The sequence below is a fragment of the Aphanomyces astaci genome, assembly GCF_000520075.1.
Source record: "Aphanomyces astaci strain APO3 unplaced genomic scaffold supercont1.1, whole genome shotgun sequence".
Taxonomy (NCBI): domain Eukaryota; phylum Oomycota; class Saprolegniomycetes; order Saprolegniales; family Verrucalvaceae; genus Aphanomyces; species Aphanomyces astaci.
In genome coordinates this window covers 464,592-482,662 of record NW_009798264.1, presented here as the reverse complement: position 1 = coordinate 482,662, position 18,071 = coordinate 464,592, and the positions used below count along the sequence as shown (strand labels likewise).

General features: G+C 53.1%; 7 protein-coding genes across 8 annotated transcripts; 4 read left to right on the top strand and 3 right to left on the bottom strand.

The window, feature by feature from the left end:
- Positions 1-70: 70 nt before the first annotated feature.
- Positions 71-3,427, top strand: H257_00179 (hypothetical protein). Its single transcript, XM_009822734.1, has 9 exons — positions 71-133; positions 204-459; positions 577-786; positions 851-937; positions 1,015-1,389; positions 1,482-2,326; positions 2,376-2,569; positions 2,631-2,982; positions 3,037-3,427. The coding sequence occupies exons 1-9, from the start codon at positions 123-125 to the stop codon at positions 3,389-3,391; spliced, it is 2,685 nt and encodes an 894-aa protein (XP_009821036.1). The 5' UTR covers positions 71-122; the 3' UTR covers positions 3,392-3,427.
- Positions 3,428-3,732: 305 nt separating this feature from the next.
- On the bottom strand, positions 3,733-7,651 carry H257_00178. 2 transcript variants are annotated; one of them, XM_009822732.1, is made up of 16 exons: positions 7,247-7,651; positions 7,117-7,188; positions 6,995-7,063; positions 6,755-6,927; positions 6,194-6,689; positions 5,982-6,146; positions 5,631-5,865; positions 5,381-5,538; positions 5,119-5,328; positions 4,743-5,057; positions 4,599-4,676; positions 4,489-4,530; positions 4,309-4,352; positions 4,059-4,254; positions 3,979-4,002; positions 3,733-3,922 (listed from the first exon to the last, which is right to left on the bottom strand). In XM_009822732.1, the coding sequence occupies exons 1-16, from the start codon at positions 7,610-7,612 to the stop codon at positions 3,818-3,820; spliced, it is 2,748 nt and encodes a 915-aa protein (XP_009821034.1). In that variant the 5' UTR covers positions 7,613-7,651; the 3' UTR covers positions 3,733-3,817. The 2 variants fall into 2 exon arrangements, with proteins under 2 accessions (XP_009821034.1, XP_009821035.1); XM_009822733.1 differs by having other exon boundaries at positions 7,117-7,651.
- Positions 7,652-7,953: 302 nt separating this feature from the next.
- On the top strand, positions 7,954-8,431 carry H257_00177 (hypothetical protein). The gene has a single exon (XM_009822731.1). The coding sequence runs from the start codon at positions 7,983-7,985 to the stop codon at positions 8,424-8,426; it is 444 nt and encodes a 147-aa protein (XP_009821033.1). The 5' UTR covers positions 7,954-7,982; the 3' UTR covers positions 8,427-8,431.
- A 332-nt stretch (positions 8,432-8,763) lies between these two features.
- Positions 8,764-10,004, top strand: H257_00176 (hypothetical protein). Its single transcript, XM_009822730.1, has 4 exons — positions 8,764-9,212; positions 9,292-9,365; positions 9,425-9,537; positions 9,585-10,004. Exons 1-4 carry the CDS (start codon positions 8,804-8,806, stop codon positions 9,910-9,912), a joined length of 924 nt encoding a protein of 307 aa, XP_009821032.1. The 5' UTR covers positions 8,764-8,803; the 3' UTR covers positions 9,913-10,004.
- Positions 10,005-11,585: 1,581 nt separating this feature from the next.
- H257_00175 (hypothetical protein) lies at positions 11,586-12,416 on the bottom strand (the record flags this gene model as incomplete). Its single annotated transcript, XM_009822729.1, has 1 exon — positions 11,586-12,416. The coding sequence occupies one exon, from the start codon at positions 12,414-12,416 to the stop codon at positions 11,586-11,588; it is 831 nt and encodes a 276-aa protein (XP_009821031.1).
- Positions 12,417-13,068: 652 nt separating this feature from the next.
- H257_00174 (hypothetical protein) lies at positions 13,069-15,321 on the bottom strand (the record flags this gene model as incomplete). Its single annotated transcript, XM_009822728.1, has 6 exons — positions 13,069-13,173; positions 13,278-13,397; positions 13,454-14,126; positions 14,212-14,777; positions 14,824-14,904; positions 14,965-15,321. 6 exons carry the CDS (start codon positions 15,319-15,321, stop codon positions 13,069-13,071), a joined length of 1,902 nt encoding a protein of 633 aa, XP_009821030.1.
- Positions 15,322-15,495: 174 nt separating this feature from the next.
- Positions 15,496-17,887, top strand: H257_00173 (sodium/hydrogen exchanger 3; the record flags this gene model as incomplete). The annotated part of the gene is made up of 11 exons (XM_009822727.1): positions 15,496-15,649; positions 15,731-15,798; positions 15,855-15,918; positions 15,968-16,152; positions 16,219-16,260; positions 16,322-16,649; positions 16,794-16,848; positions 16,994-17,049; positions 17,099-17,343; positions 17,427-17,528; positions 17,609-17,887. 11 exons carry the CDS (start codon positions 15,496-15,498, stop codon positions 17,885-17,887), a joined length of 1,578 nt encoding a protein of 525 aa, XP_009821029.1.
- Between the last annotated feature and the right edge of the window lie 184 nt (positions 17,888-18,071).

The window sequence follows — 18,071 nt, the reverse complement described above, 5'->3', positions numbered from 1 at the left end:
CAACCCTTTAGAAAACTAACTATCCCAGGCTAACTTTTGGTGTGGCGTCGTCGGTTACACAAACGTAACTGCATTGTCAAGCGTCGTCACGTTGTCCTTTGCATTCGTAAAGGGTCTGCGCCATGGCCAACTAGTACGCTGCATGACAAACAAATGATGGGGTGTTGACTTGTAGTTGCCAACTAACTCGACTACTCTTATAGCACGTACGATACGAAATGGCAGTCGGCTATGACCGAGCTCAACGAGCAAGTGCACATTGAAGACCACACGCTGGATGTGGAGGAAGGCCAGGATGTGTCTCCGCCGCCCGAAGTGTCCATGCTGGAAGCGTTCCAGCACTATGCATGTCTGTATATCAAATACGTTCAAATCTTCACCAACCTCGAAGAGTGCTACGACCAAATGGTGCATCCACAAAAGCGCATTGACGTCAAGCAGATCATGGAGTTGGTGATGGTATGCAGCATATGTCCAAGTACATACACCCTCAATGCATCCATGAGTCGATATGCCATCACGACAGCTGAAGTCACAGGAAATGAAGGCGAAGGACTGACAAGTGTTCATGTCTAGACGCGCGTGGTAGAGCTCAAACACGACCTGGTCAAGTGGAACCCGCCTAACCCGGACGTGCGCACCACCCCTGAACGCAACTTTCCATGGGAGTATGTCAACTTGGACGACCTTTTGGTTGACTTGAAGCTGCCGCCGAGTCTCTTGGAGGTGCCCGTGCCCAAGTACTTTGTGGAAGACAGCAGCTCGGACCTCAAGAAACGAGATCGGGTACGTGATCTTGTTGTCGTCCCAGCCATCCGTTTCACATCGTCGGTCTCATCGAAATTTGTAGCTCGTAAAAGGGTACATGAAGCTCAAACTTGGCGTGGATTCGTTGCCGGTGGAAATCACGGAAGAGAACGTGTCCCTGACCGACACTGTACTTGGCACTGCCTTTTCAAACTGCCGTCCAAATGTGTCCATCGGATGTTCACAACTTGTGGGTGTGTGTTCTAGATGTCGTTGGAGGAAGCGATTCAAGTGATCCAACGCAACGAACGCGGACGTCAAGGCAAACAGCGCGGGTCCCTTGTTCGTGAACTGCGCGAGGAGGAGAAGCAGCGCCGCCTGTACGACAACGCCCAGACGCCCGAGATGGAGCCCGAGCTGGCCGCGGCCAACATCCAGCGCGTGTTCCGGGGCCACAATTCCCGCGGCAAGGCCACAATCGAGCGCGACGAGGAGCTCGTGTTCATCGGGATGAAGCCCCCCAAGAACGACAAGGCGGTGGCGTTGGAAATGGAGCTGGCGCTGGCTAAAATCCGCCGCAAAACGCAGCAAACGGACAACAAGGAAGAGTACGAGCGGTCGCTCACCGACGTCCACGAGACGGTGGGGTTATTCTTGTGATTCTGATCACTGTAGTAGCCTATATATATCGAAGCGACTCGACCAACTAAAAATTGCACGTACGGTGTTTGTAGGTGAAAAACGAAGAAGGGCCGTTTATGAAGGAAAAAATGCTGGAGGAGCGACGCAAATGGATCACGGACGTGATGGCTCAAGGCCAGCTGCCTGAGGACATGGTGGGGTACTACTTGATGATTAACCCGCCGCCCGTGGACGCAGAACCCAAAGACGAGGACGAGGGCAAGGGCAAGAAAGGTGACAAAGGCAAGAAGGGGGACAAGGGCAAGAAGGGTGACAAGGGCAAGAAAGGGGAGAAGAAAGGCGAGAAAGGCAAGAAGGGCGCGGCGGAAGAAGAGGAAGAGGAGAAGCCGGAGCGACCGCCGCCGCTCACGGGCCCGTCCGAGCTCTGCACCAAGCTGGCGGGGGGCGTGAACGCTTTCGAAAGCGTGTGGCTCGAACGCGACGAAAGCGACAACTTTCAGCAAAAGTACGACATTGATTTGGCCAAGGATGTCGTGCGCGGCCCGGTCGAGTGCCAAGTCCGGCAACAAGTGGACGAAATGCTCGTGTTGCAGCTGTCCAACATCAAGGCGCAATTGGAAGCCGCGGCGGCGGGGAAGAAGGGCAAAAAAGGCAAAAAGGGCAAGAAGGGTAAGAAGGGAAAGAAAGGAAAGAAAGACAAAAAGGGCAAGAAGGGCAAACCCCTTCCAGGGGATAAGATCGCCGAGCTCAAAGGCCGGACACCCGACACGATGCTGGCCATCCTCGTCGAGCAAAAGCTCGTCAACAACGTCACGCCGTGCGCCGTGACCGATTTCATCGGCGAGTATAACTACCTCGGCACGGTTTACCAGAGCTCGGACCGCCGCGACCGCTACGGCAACTGGGTCCCCCAAGACCCGTCCGCGGCCCAACTTCGGTGAGTATTCGTGCTAATAATTTCTAGAATCTCATGACTACTGTATCAGGGCGGCGATCGTCGAGTATTGCGTGCTACCGCTAGGGTCGTTGCCCGTTCGCACCAAGGTGAAGCACGTCCGATCAATTCTATTCTATGGCCCCAAAGGCTCGGGCAAGACCATGATGGCCCAGGCGATTGCGCATGCGACGGGGGCGCTGTTCTTCAACATGTCGGCGTCCAACTTGGTGGGCAAGTTCCCAGGTACAGCCACGTCGTAAAGCTCTCAAGGTATTTAACGACATGTTGTTCGTGTGTACTGCAGGCAAGAACGGACCGACCAAGGCCATTCACATGGTGTGGATGCTGGCCAAGTCGATGCAGCCGGCCGTGATCTACATTGACGAATGCGAGCAGATCTTTGCACCCGGCAAGAAGAAGGCGGCGGACGGCCCCACGGGGTACCGTAAGGACCTGCTCACGTACTTGAAGTCGATGGACATCAACGACCGCGTGCTCGTGATCGGCACGTCGTCCAACCCGATGGGGGGCGAAGTAAAAGACTTCAAGGCGTTCTTTGACAAGTTCTTGTACTTTCCGTACCCAGACTACCCGTCGCGGGTGCTATTGTGGCGCGCCACGATCCAGAACACGATCCAACACCACTCGTCGTCGGGGTTGGTCATGTCTACAGTAGTTTTAAAAGGTGTTCATGCTGCTTGGTCCAATAGGTCGCCGCCGCGAATCCCAGACGAACTAGACACGAGCACCCTGGCGCACATTTCCGAAGGCTTTTCGTCCGGATCGATTCGACGCGCAGTCGAAAACACGCTGTCGGCGCGCCGCGTCGAGCGCATGGAAAAGCGACCGCTCAAAGAAGACGAGTTCATCGGGGCGTTGGCGCGGCAGACGGCGACCTTCGCGGACGACCACGAAAAGTTCAAGAACTTCACAGCGCAAGTGACAGGGCTCAAGGAAACCCGCGACGCCATTCGAAAGGCGCTGGCCGGGGACGCCGAAGGCGCCGACGAAAAGGGAAAAGACAAGAAGGGGGGCAAGAAAGGGGGCAAGAAGGGGAAAAAGTAGGGCGTTAAAACATGGGGACTGTTTTGTTGTTGCCTATTGCGATGGTGTATTCATCAACATCAGTGCGCTCTTACCACATTCCTGACAGAACATACCGCATATATGAAACATACCGCATAACGTTATATGAATGACACATTATGCTCGTCCAAGCTTTCATATTGTGTATTTCACAACCAAATTTGAACTTCGTGATTTCGCCAAATAGCATTCGAATCCATTTGATCTCATTTAAGCTTGTACAAATTATACTATAAAACGATTAGGCTATATGTGGTTTTGCCCAATGCGGCGGGGCTGGGCCCAATCAAGTGATTGGATTGGCAGAAACTCGACACGACGTGATTTGATTGGCTTAGGCGGTTCTTGAATCCATTCACTAACGACATTCAATCCTGCCGAGAATGATATGACAATATGAGTGCGTTATTTAATTGGCGGTAAGAACGGCAAGGCCAAAGGGGGGGATGTTGTCGTGGCAGGCTCGTAAATGTCTTCCCAGTATGGTGGCGGAGTGTCCCGTAGTTCTCCCTACATCACATGTGAAAGAATGATCGGACAACTGACTTGTCGTAAGTTTGTCGTACAGTCGTGCGGTGCTGGTAGTACTCCTACATCACATTTGTTAGTGATATTAATAATATCTCGTGGAAATGTATCGACGTACGGTGTCCGTATATGGGTTGACTTTTTGGTCCCAATATGTGGCTTCGAGTTTGCCCAACTCGATTTCGGCCACGCGATTTTGCTCGGCGAGTTCTTCGTCCAGCTTTTGCTTTTGTAACGTGGCACGTCGAATGGCCACTGTCTCCCGGACGTAATCCCGCCATGCCACGTACACAACGCGGTTCCCAAAGCCCATCCTACGTCATTTATCAGGTAATGCGACTAAGGGGAGTGGGGGGAGTGGGGGGTACCATTTCCGCAGAACAAAGCGCATTTGGTGGAACTCTGTCGTCACCTACATACAAGAGTATCACGACAATGTATCGTTATTATTCACATGAAGAACGGAAAACGATACTTTTCTCATCCTTCATATGGAAGTTGTAGGTAGCCACTGCAGCATATTCGTCACAACAAAAACTGAACGGTACCTTGTTTTTCACTTTGGCCATTTTTTCCTTTGTGTACGTGTCCTAGAGATACGAATATATCCGCCACACAAGAATCAAAGGCCACCCGTCGGACGATACGTCGCAAGTACCCGAAGGTGTTGATTGAAGAGATGCGCCAACTCCTCGGCGTGGGGCTTCTTGGGGGGTTGGCGAGTGTCCAAAATGCGCTAACGAATCCAACGACATCAACGAGAATCTTTTCAACGTATAGTTTAGCGCATGACTTCTGGTACCTCGATGATGGCCGTGGCAGCATCGATCCAGTTGACCACTGGTTCCAAGCCTGGAATCGCACCCAAGCCGGCCATGAGCGAGTTGGCGTCGTCATTTGACGTCTCGTCGTCGCTTTCGTCGCTTTCGTCACTGGCAGAGTCGCCCCCTTCACTGTCTTCGTTGTCACTATTGTCGTCGTCATTGGTATTGTCACTGGAATTGTCTTTGTCGTCATCCGCTTCCTCCTGGCCTTGGCTGTTTCTCGATGGCTCTTTCTTGGTCTGGACGCTGCTGCGACTGTCTGCCAGTACTTTGCCATCTAACTCTAGCATTTTCTAACCACATCCAACACACAGCGTTTAGCTGAAGACTACGATATACGTATGGGATTGCAACCTGCTGCAGCTTTCGCATTGCTGGGTCCTGCGCCAGTTTGTGCAAATCGCCTTGGGCTTGGTCGATGCGTTTCATGAGCTCGTCCCTCCGACCGAGCAGCACCTTGGCTTGTCCAGGCGGCGCCGTGCGGATTTGCATTTGCAACATCTCCAACTCCTTCTGCAACCCCCCCATGGTCTTTCCCAGCGCCATCGACCGCCTCGAGTGTTTCTACAACCAGCCATCGTGTCGTAAGTACAGTACAAGACGGCATTGAGCTTACCGTTTGCAGCGCTTGGATTTTCAGGATGGTTTTGCGGCGGGTCGTGGCAACCTCGTGGTCGTGTTTGGCTTTTTGCTTCAGGGCTCGTTCTTTTGCGGCGCGGGTCGCCAGCAACGTCTTGGCGCACTTGATCGATGTCTTGTCAAAGAACTCAATGCCTACAATTATCAATGGTCACATCATCTCGTCATCATGTGGCGAAGACAACGACGACGATGGCCTGATTGTCTAGTTTGATCAACCAACGAACCTGGTTCCGAGTTTATGTATTCCACGCATTTGGCGCGCATGGCGTTGGCCAACCGCTCGCGTCGAGCGACCAAGTACGAGTCGGACTGCATGTCCTTGTATTCTTGACTGGTGACCATTTTCACACGAAGGAGTGCCGCGTCCGACCGCTCGCACTGGAACGGTGCGGGCGTGCGATTGCACGGCTTGCGCGTGTTTGTATCTGGATCAACGCACGCACAACTTCGAAAATTGGCCTACCACCAACAATCCAAACGTGAAATCGCCACCACAAACCACCCCCCCCCCTGCGGCAATCTCAAGGTATTATCCAACTAGGAATACTGGACGCCCCCCCTCCATCATCACGTACAACTTGGTCGCCCACGAGCGCCATCGAGTACTCGTCGTCGTAGTTTGTGACGGCGTCGACAAGCACTCGGTGGGGCAGGTCAAAAAAGTCGAAAGGGACGATCGATTCGCTCGGGCGGTGTTCTGGGTGGTTGGCCCAGTGGCGCTGCAGGCAGGGCAATAGGTCCTACCTCACAAAACGTCAGTTAGATACGTCGAAACGAAGGTATCAACCGATAAGAGCGCTGGAAGGACGAGAGCGTAGAACGACAGCGACGTGCCGCGCACAGTGCGCTCGACGTCTGGTGTAAACACGGCGAGGAACGGCGTCCAAGTCGGCAGGTCGTTTCCTTCCATAGCCAAGTCGAGCTCAACGCGAAACGCGGCTAGCACGGCTTGAAGCTGCTCCACGACCTTGCGCCGCTCTTGTCTCAGCCACGCCAGGTACCGTTGGTGCATGTACGTGACGACGGTGGCCGCGCCTTGGTAGACCACTTCCAGCGGCGGCATCGTCATGGGGTTCCGTTCCATATGGATGTCTTCGAGCACGGTCAAGTGACGGAACGAGTACGGTAGCTCTTTGATACGATTCCAATCCAGGCGCAGCGACCGCAGCTTGACGAGGGCGCCAAACGACTCTGGGAGCGACACGAGGCTGTTGTTGGACGCGGAAAGTGACGTCAGCGCTGGCAGCGTGCACAGCGAGTCAGGAAACGCCTCCAAGTGGTTCCTACCGTCGGCACCACGGGGTTATAAGCACGGTACGTACAGTACATACGGCAAAGATCAACAAACAGGTTGAGGGTGAGGGTGGTGAGCAAGGTTAATTCAGGACGAAACAACGCCCAGTCTCGAAAACGATTGGCGTTCAAGTTGGCGCAGTGGCAGCGAAGTCTGCCAAATGAAGGCGGGGTCTGCGTGAGTTGATTGCCTTCTACCCACACCTTTTCCAGGCGGACGAGGTCGCCCTGCATGGTATATAGATCGCATGAGCTTGTCAATGCTGTATGTACCCTGTAGAATACTCCTACGTACAAAGCGAGACGGTAACGCTTCCAAGAGGTTGTTGGACAGGTTGAGAAATGTGAGTGTCTTGATGTCGCACTGCGAACAACGTCACTAAGGATGGCAGGTCAACAATAATGTACACTACGTACGATCGAGTCTGGCAGAACTTTGAGTTTGTTTTTCGTCAGGTCCATTTCCACGAGATGGGTGAGCAGCCCTATCTACACATGTACCGCATTCAATTGCAATGTTCGTACACAGCAACTATCACCGCCTCACATTGTCGGGCAGCGTCTCTAGGGCGTTCGAGATCAAACACAGCACTTGTAGCGCTGGCAATTGCGTCGGAAGCTCCGAGGGCATGTCCACCAGCGCATGGCCCGTCACGCGTAGCGCCACGAGCTCTCGAAATGGCAGCACCCGTGCCCAGTGGAATATGTCGAGGTCGCCTTTCCACGCAATGTTGAGCTCGTTGTGCAAAATCGCGGCACGACTGTACGGACTCCACAGCCGCTCCTTCACTTGACGTGCCTCTTCAGCAACTCGACACTCTTCTTTCTCTTTGAGCTTCCGGTTTTCCACGAGCTTGGATTGGATCCACGCGTCGCGCTCGGCCTTTCCCAACGCCGTCGACGCAGACGCCATGGACAGTTACGCGTAACTGCCAATAGCAGATGTAGCCCGTCAATCTTTATATGCTGCAACAATATGATATGCAGTGAACGCTGCCATCAAGTCTCCTTCGCTTGGATATTCAGTGGAGCAATTCCAACTAATAGTGCCATGATTTCCGACGCAAATACAGTAGAACACCAAGCTTGGCATGTATTTGTGCAAAGTCATTTTGATGGTTTACCTCACAATGCAGGGGTTTGAATGACAAATGGCGACAGAAGTTAGTTCACACAAATACCACTTATAAGCCAGCTAGCTCTCCATTCCATCACCAGGGCGGCAGTTACAGTGCCTTTTCGATGCTTATAACTTTAAAGTATCCTTCCAACATCTCGTCGCGATGAGTACCTCGCCCGTTTCCGACAGTGGCAAACCTCTCTCCATGGAGCTTCTCTTTAACGTCAATGACGGACGACGCAGTTTTGGCATCCCTCCCTTGGCCAACACCGAAACCCCCGACACCGCATATCTCGTCATGCTGATTGCGATTGTGGTTGTCGTGGTTGTGGGGGGCGTGGTTATGTTTCGGCCCAAGCCAGTTCAAGTTCTTTGGCGAGCTCTGGGCTTCCAAGAACCGACGAAACCCATCAACTTAAACGAAGCCTCGGACGATGGCCCCCCTCCACCCCCGCCGAACCCCCAGGTCGCACCCCAGGACTTTGATTTCGACGACACCAATTGGCACGACGACTCGGGTATCGAAATGTGCCAGTCGCCTCCGAGTACCCGTCAGTCTGCCATCGACAGCTCGCTTCATGCATATGCAACAATAAATGTCCACTAGTTTATCAGTTTTAGCTGGCGTGTGTGTGAATAGTCTTTGACCAATGCTATCGAAGCTCTCGCCATAGGTTTGAAGTAATGGTTGAGGATCTACTGGCGTCAATGGCGAACTGCATTCTGTAGTCTATTCCCTACTTTACCTCGACAGTGTGAGTAAAAACTGAAGTAAATGACTAGGCATACCGGTACTGTATGTCAAACTGGCATTGATCGTCGTCTTTGTGACTCGCTCAAGTCCACCACACACTCTGTTTGGGGGCGACTCCCAGCAAAGTGTGTGCGATGTTTGACGGTTCGCGATACAGTGTAACGTTTCATGGTGCAAACTTACAATGTAACGCCAACACCAAGCGACACGTCCAGGTAAATGCAACTTGAATGGGTGCAATGGCGACGACGACGAGTTCCCGACGAGGCAGGACACCTGCAGCACCCCCAGCATTGCCCCCATCGAATGAGGAGATGGACATTGATGATTTGGCCGCGTTCCCCTACGGCTTGGCATGGAACGACCAAATCGAGCACTACATGCCGCCCAACTTTCCGCTACTTCCCCAGTTGACGCCATCCAGGATAGCGTTGTGTCGGCGGTCGTGGGCCCAACTTCACGCTGCGTCTACACCTGCCATGAAGCCGTACGATCGCCCCGGCATTGTTCTCGTTTACGAAGAGTTTTTCTACCGGCTCGTCCAACGCGACACAACCATTACCAGGGTCTTTCCCACGGCGAAGAAGCAGGGCGAGGTGTTGATCAGTGCGATTCAATTCATCCTTTCGTCGAATGCAGGTACTACATGGATATGTACGAGAAACCCAGTGTGGAAGCATCTCGAGGGATGAAGATTTACTTGGTGTTATGGAAATAGATACACCACAGGACGTCGCGGCTGTGGCCAGTCGAAGTCGCTTCCTCGGCCATCGGCATCGATCGTTTCCAAATGTACGTGGGTCTGATGTGAATCGTTGAGAGTTGATCATGCGGCGGGGCATGATATGTAGGTGCGACCCCACCACTTTGCCATGTATACGTCCACATGCGTCGAAGTCATCATGTTCTGGCTGGGAGACATGGCGTCGCCAGACATCGGCGCTGCATGGTCCAACACAGCCGGGTACGTTGAATAGTATGATGATATGGATGACTGACGTGCAGTCCCAGGTTCGTATTGAAGCATTTACTGGAACCGTTTCTCTATGAACGTACAGATCCGTACGAATGTTATCAAAACATAACAGTCTCTGCCACGCGGAAAGTCGAAGAAACCAGGATTCACAACTTCTCCGACACCGCGTCGTCGTCGACTTACACCAAGACTCGACCGGGCATGAAATCTACGTCGGCATGGAAAGCCCTTCGCAATTCAACAGCGCCAAAACACACGACCAAGATGCCACGCATCGCTGTGACATCGTTGATGATGAACGAGGCTCGAAAAGCCAGAGGGGCCACCGTGTCCAGTCCCAACAACACGTCGTCAATACCATAGTTATGCTCACCTACTGTATGGCTTTAGCAGCTTTAATACGGTCGCGTGTTCCGTCATACAACCGGGTAGTACAACACAATTCTTGCTTGCTAGTACTTGATACTACTAGTACTTCACACTGTTCGAACGACCACTTACAGTGAGTGTTCTTCACCGGGAGATGCGGGAACTGGCGAAAACTCATCATAACATGAAGCTATGGAAGACCAACATCGAGGCATTCATGGTTGGCGAAAGCAAAATCTGGACTTTCATCGCAGTCATCCAACTTGTTGGAGAGGGACTTTGGCTGCTGTACTGACACGCTTCCTACATATATCGAAAATGGGCGAACTTTGACGACTCTTTTCTCGAGCTGTGTAATACTTACAGCAATACAACTCGTACTAACGTTACAAGCTAGTTCATTACTACTGCTACTGTAGCCCAGCCTATGCAGCATGGTCTACGCATGCACAGCTCTCTCTGGCATGAGGCATCTACCCACATCTACACGCTTGTTCTTGAAATACGACGAATTTGGCAAGTTCCAAGTTGCCTTTCAGCTGTTGATTCAGGCGACATGCAACAAAGTGATCTTGATACTGTAGTATACTACTGGAAGACTTCCAAAAATACCTCAGAAGGCCAGTTTTTTATTCACAATCTGAGAGTGAAAAAAGTGTTGCTCTGTTTCAACAGCAAATTGCTGTCTGAAAATGTAAATTTCTGCGATTCTAAGATTCTGGTAAGTTTACTCTGCGAAGACGAAAAACTCGACTTCGCACATCTGAGGGTGATAATAGATCGCACAAAAATCGAATCTGAAAACTGTCAGTGTACTGATCTGAGGAAATCGCAGATTCGAATTCTGAGGCAATTTTGATAGTCATCCACGGTTGTTATGAGTTCCGTGACCCTTGGCACAGTATGCATAAAGAAATCGCAAACCTGTATGTACTGTACACTGTACTAACTTACTGGTACTGGGTAGTTTGCACCAATTTGCAAAACGTAAATAATTATGGGGCAGAATAAAAATACACATACGCAATACGATGTTCAAGCGAATAATAATATATAACTGTCGCACGCATACATGCCATTTGTTTCCGTGGAAGTACTGTAGCAGATTCACAGTTCCTGGTTGACTCGCATTTGACAACTTGAATAAAGTTGCATGTATTCCCTCGACAATGGGAAACCACGATTTGAACGAATCAAGGACCCTTCATTCTTCATAGTGATGTGTTTGTGTCCTGTTCCCGCAACTCCCCAGTTGTTTCAATGTGTGATATTATTGCCAATTCACAATGGGTTATGATCTCAAATTCAAGATCTGAAAATTAGCCAATCGGTGGGCGAGGATATGAGTGGTTGGGGGGTGTTTAGGGGTAATATTATATGTGAATTTTAATACCCTGTCTTATTTACACGTATGGTTTGTATGAAACGGAGCTATTAATTCCCATTTCTAGTTGTTGTATTGTTTTATTCCAACCCCCGATACTTCACGCGGATTGGTTGATTCATTACATGTTGGAGTTTGTATGCCGCAGAGGGGTTCGGGTGGCGTCATTTCGCAAGTCGTCGGATTCGCTTTGGGTAAGCCCTACCGCAGCCCCAAGCCTACCCCATCCCCACCAGCTACGAGTTGCTTCAACTTGAAGCGCATGATGGACGACGACGAAAGCTCAAAACACGAACAACTCCACGCCGTCAATGCCGCAGCCCAGCTGTACCATGTGCAACTGGCCCAGCAGCAACAGCTTCAGCAACTGCAGCACACCCAGAGCTTGGGAGCAAGCGTTGTGGCGCAACAGCTGAGTGCCGCGGCGGCCAGCGCCAACTTCCCGTATCCGCGAAACTCCCCCGACTTTGCGTGCGAGAACGTTGGCGACCGCATCAAGGGCAAGCGGAGAAAGTACTGTCCCCACGAAGTGACGGCATTGGTGCTTGGCGTCCAGCGTTACGCCGACGACAGTTGTCCGTGGAGCAGCATCCTTCGGGACCCGCACTTGGGTCCGCTGTTCCACGGCCGATCTGGCGTGGACCTCAAGGACAAGTGGCGCACGTTGATCAAGACCCGGCCCGAACTGTCGAGTTACACGGAAAACCGCAAGAACCACCGCAAGTACCGCCCGTTCACGACGATGGAAGAACGCGCGTTGATTGACGGCGTCAAAAAGTACAACGGGCAGCGCAACGTGTGGAGTTTGATCCTCGTGGACAAGGACCTGGGCGTGCAGTTCAACGACCGGTCCAACGTCCAACTCAAAGACAAGTTTCGCACGCTGCGGCGATCGGGTGTGGCCAACACGATCACGCTGACCAACCCCAGCAACCGCAAGTCCGCGCTGCCAACCTCCAACACCACGAGTCTCCGCCCAGGCGGCGGTGGAATCGCTGGCGGAGGAGGAGCTGCTTCCGGCGGCGGCAAGGGGGGCAGCCTCCTCCGTGCCCCGCTGTCGCCCAAAAGCCGCGCGCAGCTCAACGCGGCGGCGCTGGCCAACCCCCTGCTGCATTCGCAGTCCATGTTTACGGACCCGAACCTGTTTTTGACAGCCCAGTTGAGTCTCGGCCAGATCGGGCACCTCACGCTCGCCCAAGCGCAAGTGCAAGCCCAACTCCAGCAGCAAGCGCAAGCCGCCCAGGCAAAAACGTTTTCGCAAATGCTGGCGGCCGCCAACTCGAGCTACAACAACGCCCTGCCCGCGTTTATGATTGGCGGCGGCAACACGTCGCCCCAGAGCAACCTCTTTTACGCCGTGTCGTCGCCGTCTGCAACGACCGGGCACGGCACGTCGTCAGGAACGCCGTCCAGCACAGTTCCGTTTCAAGCTATGAGAGGCGGAACATCGAATGCAGGGCGTGGTGCGACCAGTGGCAGTGGGCGCATGGGTCGGCTGGCGACCGCGTCGTCGGCCAGTGGGGGGCGTCGAGGGCGAGGCAAAGCCAAGGCTACGTCCATTCAGACTGTGGCGTCTGTTCTAGACAATAATACCCCTGGCCTAGAAAATACCCCGCTGTCGCCCCCGCTGGAAGGGCTGATTCCAATGCCTGCGGCCGTTCGAGGAAAGCTGGACGACAGTTCCGGTGGATGGGATCCGATTGACGAAGTGGACGACCAAGACGACGACGAGTAAGTAGTAGAAGACGACAATCGTGGTTTATTTATTATGGATCGACCGACAACATCGACGACATGGCTGTGACAACGTCGGGGTCGGCCAATTCGAGCACCAGCGGCATCGCTGGCAGGATGTGCACGGCTCGCATCACCTGAGTGAGGGCTGAGTTAAGTATATCCATCAACATGGCTACCGCCAATACATGGGTGGTGGTTCGATCTTGTAGTCATGTGGACATTGAACTACTTGTAATACCTCGAGAGCGTGTTTCGGGGGCAGGCGGCGCATCCCTTGCAATAACCCTCGCAACACGTCGGGGTTGAGGATCGTCGAGACGGCGGCGGCAATGTCGTGCGGAGTCAGCGACTGTAGCAGCTACGAAGCACCAAACAACCAATATCCGAGTCAAAGTTTATAGCCAAAGACCGTACCGATGCCATGTTCTCGGGGTTGTGCTTGTACTTGAGCAGTTTGCGAGCCACGGGGGCGATTAGCGACGGTTTCAAAGTCCGTGTCCCGCCGGCGATGGCCGCAGAGTTTTTCGTTTTTACGGCGACAGAAGAGTCAGGGAGGGGGGGTGTTGGGTGGGTCACAACCAGCAGATCACGATGTTGGGGGTCGTGGTTGGTTGCTTGGTTGCTTGTGTCCTCTGCGTTCGTACGAGGAATCGCCGATGGCGGACTGCCATTCGTTTCGGCGGAGGCAAGGTTATGAGTCACTTGGTTGTCGTGATCGGTTGACTTGACGGGCTGGATCGTTGTTACTTTTTTGTCTTCCGTCACAGCTCCCCGTCGGTGGCGAATCGCTTCAAAGATTGCTTGCTCCTTGGCCTGCTGCTGGCCGTGCAAGGCGTTGTAAGCTGCCCACATCGTATGTATGGCGCCCCTGGCCGTGTCCAACGTGGCCTCATCGGCAGCCGACAAGCATGCGTCCTCGTCCGGTGACAACGCCGCTAGCGCCGGTCGAAACAGATGCAAGTGCTGTGCCAAGACGGTGGCCTTGTCTTGCATCATGTCCACGCGCGAGAGAAGGAGGTTGTCTTCGTGCGTCGGCATTGCCACTTGCTCCAGCATCTCCAATGCAGCGCTCAAGTCGTCCACAGCCCTACAGACAGATCCATTTTATCGACTTGTTAGTCCATGGAGTTAGTTACTATCTCTAATGTAAATGCAAGTGAGGGCGCACTGACTTTTTCAAATCGGCGCGATCCAAATGACGCAACAGCCGCGCGCGGCCGCGGAGACCGAGGGCCTGTACCCGGTCCACGGACGGGACATCGGGCGAGTCTCGAAGGAAGGTCGTGGCCAGTGCGACGGTTTGGTCGTAGTCCGACACAACGAGGGCATCCCGGGCTTGCTTTAAATTGAGCGTCCCCTCTGGAAGTTCCACGCCATGAAATGCTAGTGGGGGGGTACTTGGCGCGTCCGCGGCCGGCCATCGATTGAAGTCGTCGAAGACATTGGTGGCCAGCTGCCGCTCTTCGTCCGAGTCGGCCGTTGCTTTCCAGTCAGCGAGTGTGGCCAAGAGAGCAGCGCTGAGACGCAACTCGCCTTTGGTGTACAGTTTGCGCACCCAGCTCATGTAAAATGCCAGGATCTGGAGCGCGTACAACGACATGGCTGGGGAGTCCTTGTTTATGACAAGCGCCTGGATAAAGTCCGATGTGTTGGTAAGCAGGAGCATCTTGGCGTGCATGGATTTTGTCTCCGAACACGTCGGAGCTTGAAACCAGTCGAAGTCGGGGTTGCTGGTCATCTAAAATGGCGTGGGTAGGTACGTACTTGGCACGATTCGTACATACCTGCGTAAATACATCCAGCGCTTGGCCACGAAAGTGCAAGTTTTCATGCGTGAAGAGGTCCACCAGGGAATTTAAACCTCCCTATTGAGACGGCATGGAGGAGGCAACTTAGATTAGATCAAGGGCGGCGCTAGATGTTACATGAAGGACGAATTCTCGGGCGAGGGTCCAATGACGCGCATGGCAGAGGTACCATATTGCCAGGTAACGCTGACACACTATGAAGCATGGGTGCGTCTCGGGGGCTCCTTGGGGCGGTGCTTGAACAAGCAAGACATATAGCGCCGCTTGCTCTTTGGTTGGCATGAACAGCAAGCGCTGGGCGTGGCCGTCCGACATGCGTTTGCGGAGAACTTGTTCCACGTGCGGAGTTTCTGGGTTCGTATAGTACGCTGTGAACTTCTCCATGAGGGAAGCTTGCAATTCCTCGGGGAAGGATGCGATGGCATCGCGAAGAGCATCTTTGACGACGGACGGGGCCACGATCGTCGCAGTCATGGCGGCCGAGGACATTTTAGAGTGTGCAAAGCGTCGCGCGAAATTGTTCGATACTTCAACATCGAAGGTCATTAAGTATGACAGGTTTTACGATCTCGTGAAAATAAATATCCAACCGGCGGTTTCATGAGATCCGCACTTTGAAACGACTCATTTGGAAAAGACCTCGACAGGATGGGCGGCGAGACGGAACACTCGAACGGGATGCATTCCCAGAGAGAATTCGCCGTTTACTTTGCGGCGACGTTGATCATCATCATCTTGTCCATCCTCTTCAGCAACTACGCGGCGCATCACAAGCATTGGTACTTCCTCCCCGAGGCCGCAGGTGAGTACAATCGTCGTTGTTTGTCGTTGGCATAGATAAATTATATATGCATGTGTCATCGACCGACCCCCATTCTTGTAGCGACCATCTTTGTTGGCATGATGGGGGGCGTGCTTTACCTGATGCACACGGACTCGGTCACCAAATCCGTACGTCAGGACATCGACCTGCACTGCATGCGAAGTTCATTGACCTTTTGCTTTAGCTGGCGACGTTTGACCCGAGCATCTTCTTCATCGGTCTATTGCCCCCGATCATTTTCAACTCGGGTACTGATGTCCCCCTAGCTGCGGTCCATGTTCATCATCTCTCGTCTAGGGTACACCATGAAGCGTCGCTTCTTCTTTGACAACATCACGGCCATCGTCACGTACGCCGTGGCAGGCACGACGATTTCCAGCTTCGTCGTCGGCGTCATCGTGTACATTGCGGGCTACTCCGGCGCGAGTTTAAAGATGACGTTGGCTGAGTCGTTGTCGTTTGGAGCGCTCATCAGCGCCACGGTACCTACCCCGCCCACATCCTTCCTCCATCATATATCCTCATGGATATGATGCCATGATGCTTAGGACACGGTGTCGGTGCTTGCAATCTTCCAAGAGCTCCGCGTGGTACGACCCACCCACACAACAAAGTGACGCCGCTCACCCTATATATGTATGTATATACCAGGAGCCGACGCTGTTTTACTTGGTGTTTGGCGAGAGTTCGCTCAACGATGCCGTCGCGATCGTGTTGTTTGCATCGTTTTCCAAGTTTATCGGCAACTCGTTCACGGCGAGCGCGATCCCGCTGGCGATTTTGGACTTTACGTTCATCTTTGTCGGGTCGACGTTGGTCGGGATCGTGTTTGGCATGCTCTCGGCGCTGCTCTTCAAGCACTACAACTTCAAAGGGTGCTTGTACCAAGAGATCGCCGTGTACATCATGTTCACGTACTTGCCGTTCGCAGTCTGCACCGTCGTCGACTTGTCTGGCGTCGTTGCCATCTTGTTTACAGGTAACAATCAACAAAATGACATATAAAGACCATAGAGTTTCCGCTTGTACGTCATGAGTCAGGCATCATGATGATCATCATCACACAGATCGACTGTATACACTGTGTATGATGATGGGCCTCACAATGTGTGACGATGTGTAGGCATTTCCATGAAGCATTACACGTGCAACAACCTGAGTGAAGAAGGCAAAGCCTCGTACGTTTGTTCGTTCGTCTTGTGTGTGTGGGACCAACCACACTGTATCGCATATATCATCGTGGTTACTGTATCCCAGCGTGTGATGTTGGTGTACATACAGTATGATACCAAACACAATTATGTGATACAGTATCCCTTGTAGCGTCGCCAAGTTTTTCAACGCCATCTCATACGTGTCGGAAGCCACGATCTTTCTCAGTACGTTTGTCGATGAGTCGTCGGCGGCAGTGCCTTATGTCGTACGTAGACCTGGGCCTGGCGGTGTTTTCGCTCCAAGAAGGGTTCCATTTTGGCTTTTCCGTGTGCACGTTGATGGCGTGCCTGGTTGGTCGAGCACTGCATGTGTACCCGCTCTCGTACTTGATCAACCTGCGCAAGGCGGACGACCGCAAGATTCCCGCGGCCACGCAGCACATGATCTGGTTCAGCGGCCTCCGCGGCGCGCTCTGCTTTGCGCTCGCGCTCGAGTGGCCCAACGAACTGCAGCGCCAAGTATGTTGTACTGACGCAATCAAAACCATACTGTTTACTCCATGTCGCAAGGTGATATTGAACTACTTATGTTGTCGACTCAGGAAATCATCACCGTGACCATGGTGATCGTGCTCATCACGCTCTTTGTCGGCGGCGGGGCCACCGTGCCCGTGCTCAACTACCTCCAGATCAAGCGACTCACGGTGCGTTCTGTGAATCATCGAATGCAATGTATACATGTCGACGGCGGCGGCGACGGGGGGTGACGATGTGTGTGATGTAGCCAACGGAAGAGCTCGCGATCGACCAAACCGTCCGGCCGTTGAAACGCATGCGCGTGTTGCAGTTCGACGCCAAGTATTTGGTCCCGTTCTTCACGCACATGCACCCGGACGTGGACGGAAACGTGTCCAAAGCTGCCGCCGACGGGGACGGACGCGCGGCGGCGGCGGCAGTCGAGATGCAAGATGGACATGACGTGCGCGCGCCGGCGCCAACTTCGTCGTCGCCCGCTGGTCACAACGAAGATGAAGACGGCATCGATTTCGCCAACATGCATTAGGACCACGGACTAGCTTGTGTGCGTCGTGGGATCATGCATAGATGCAACGAGATCATAAATAGCAAAACGATGGTTAAATAAAGCAAACAGCACGATCTATGACGACAAAGTGGACGGGTCTGGCGGTGATGCAACGACGTTGACGTGGTCGGTATCGTCCGAGTCGTCGGCTTCCCATTCGAAT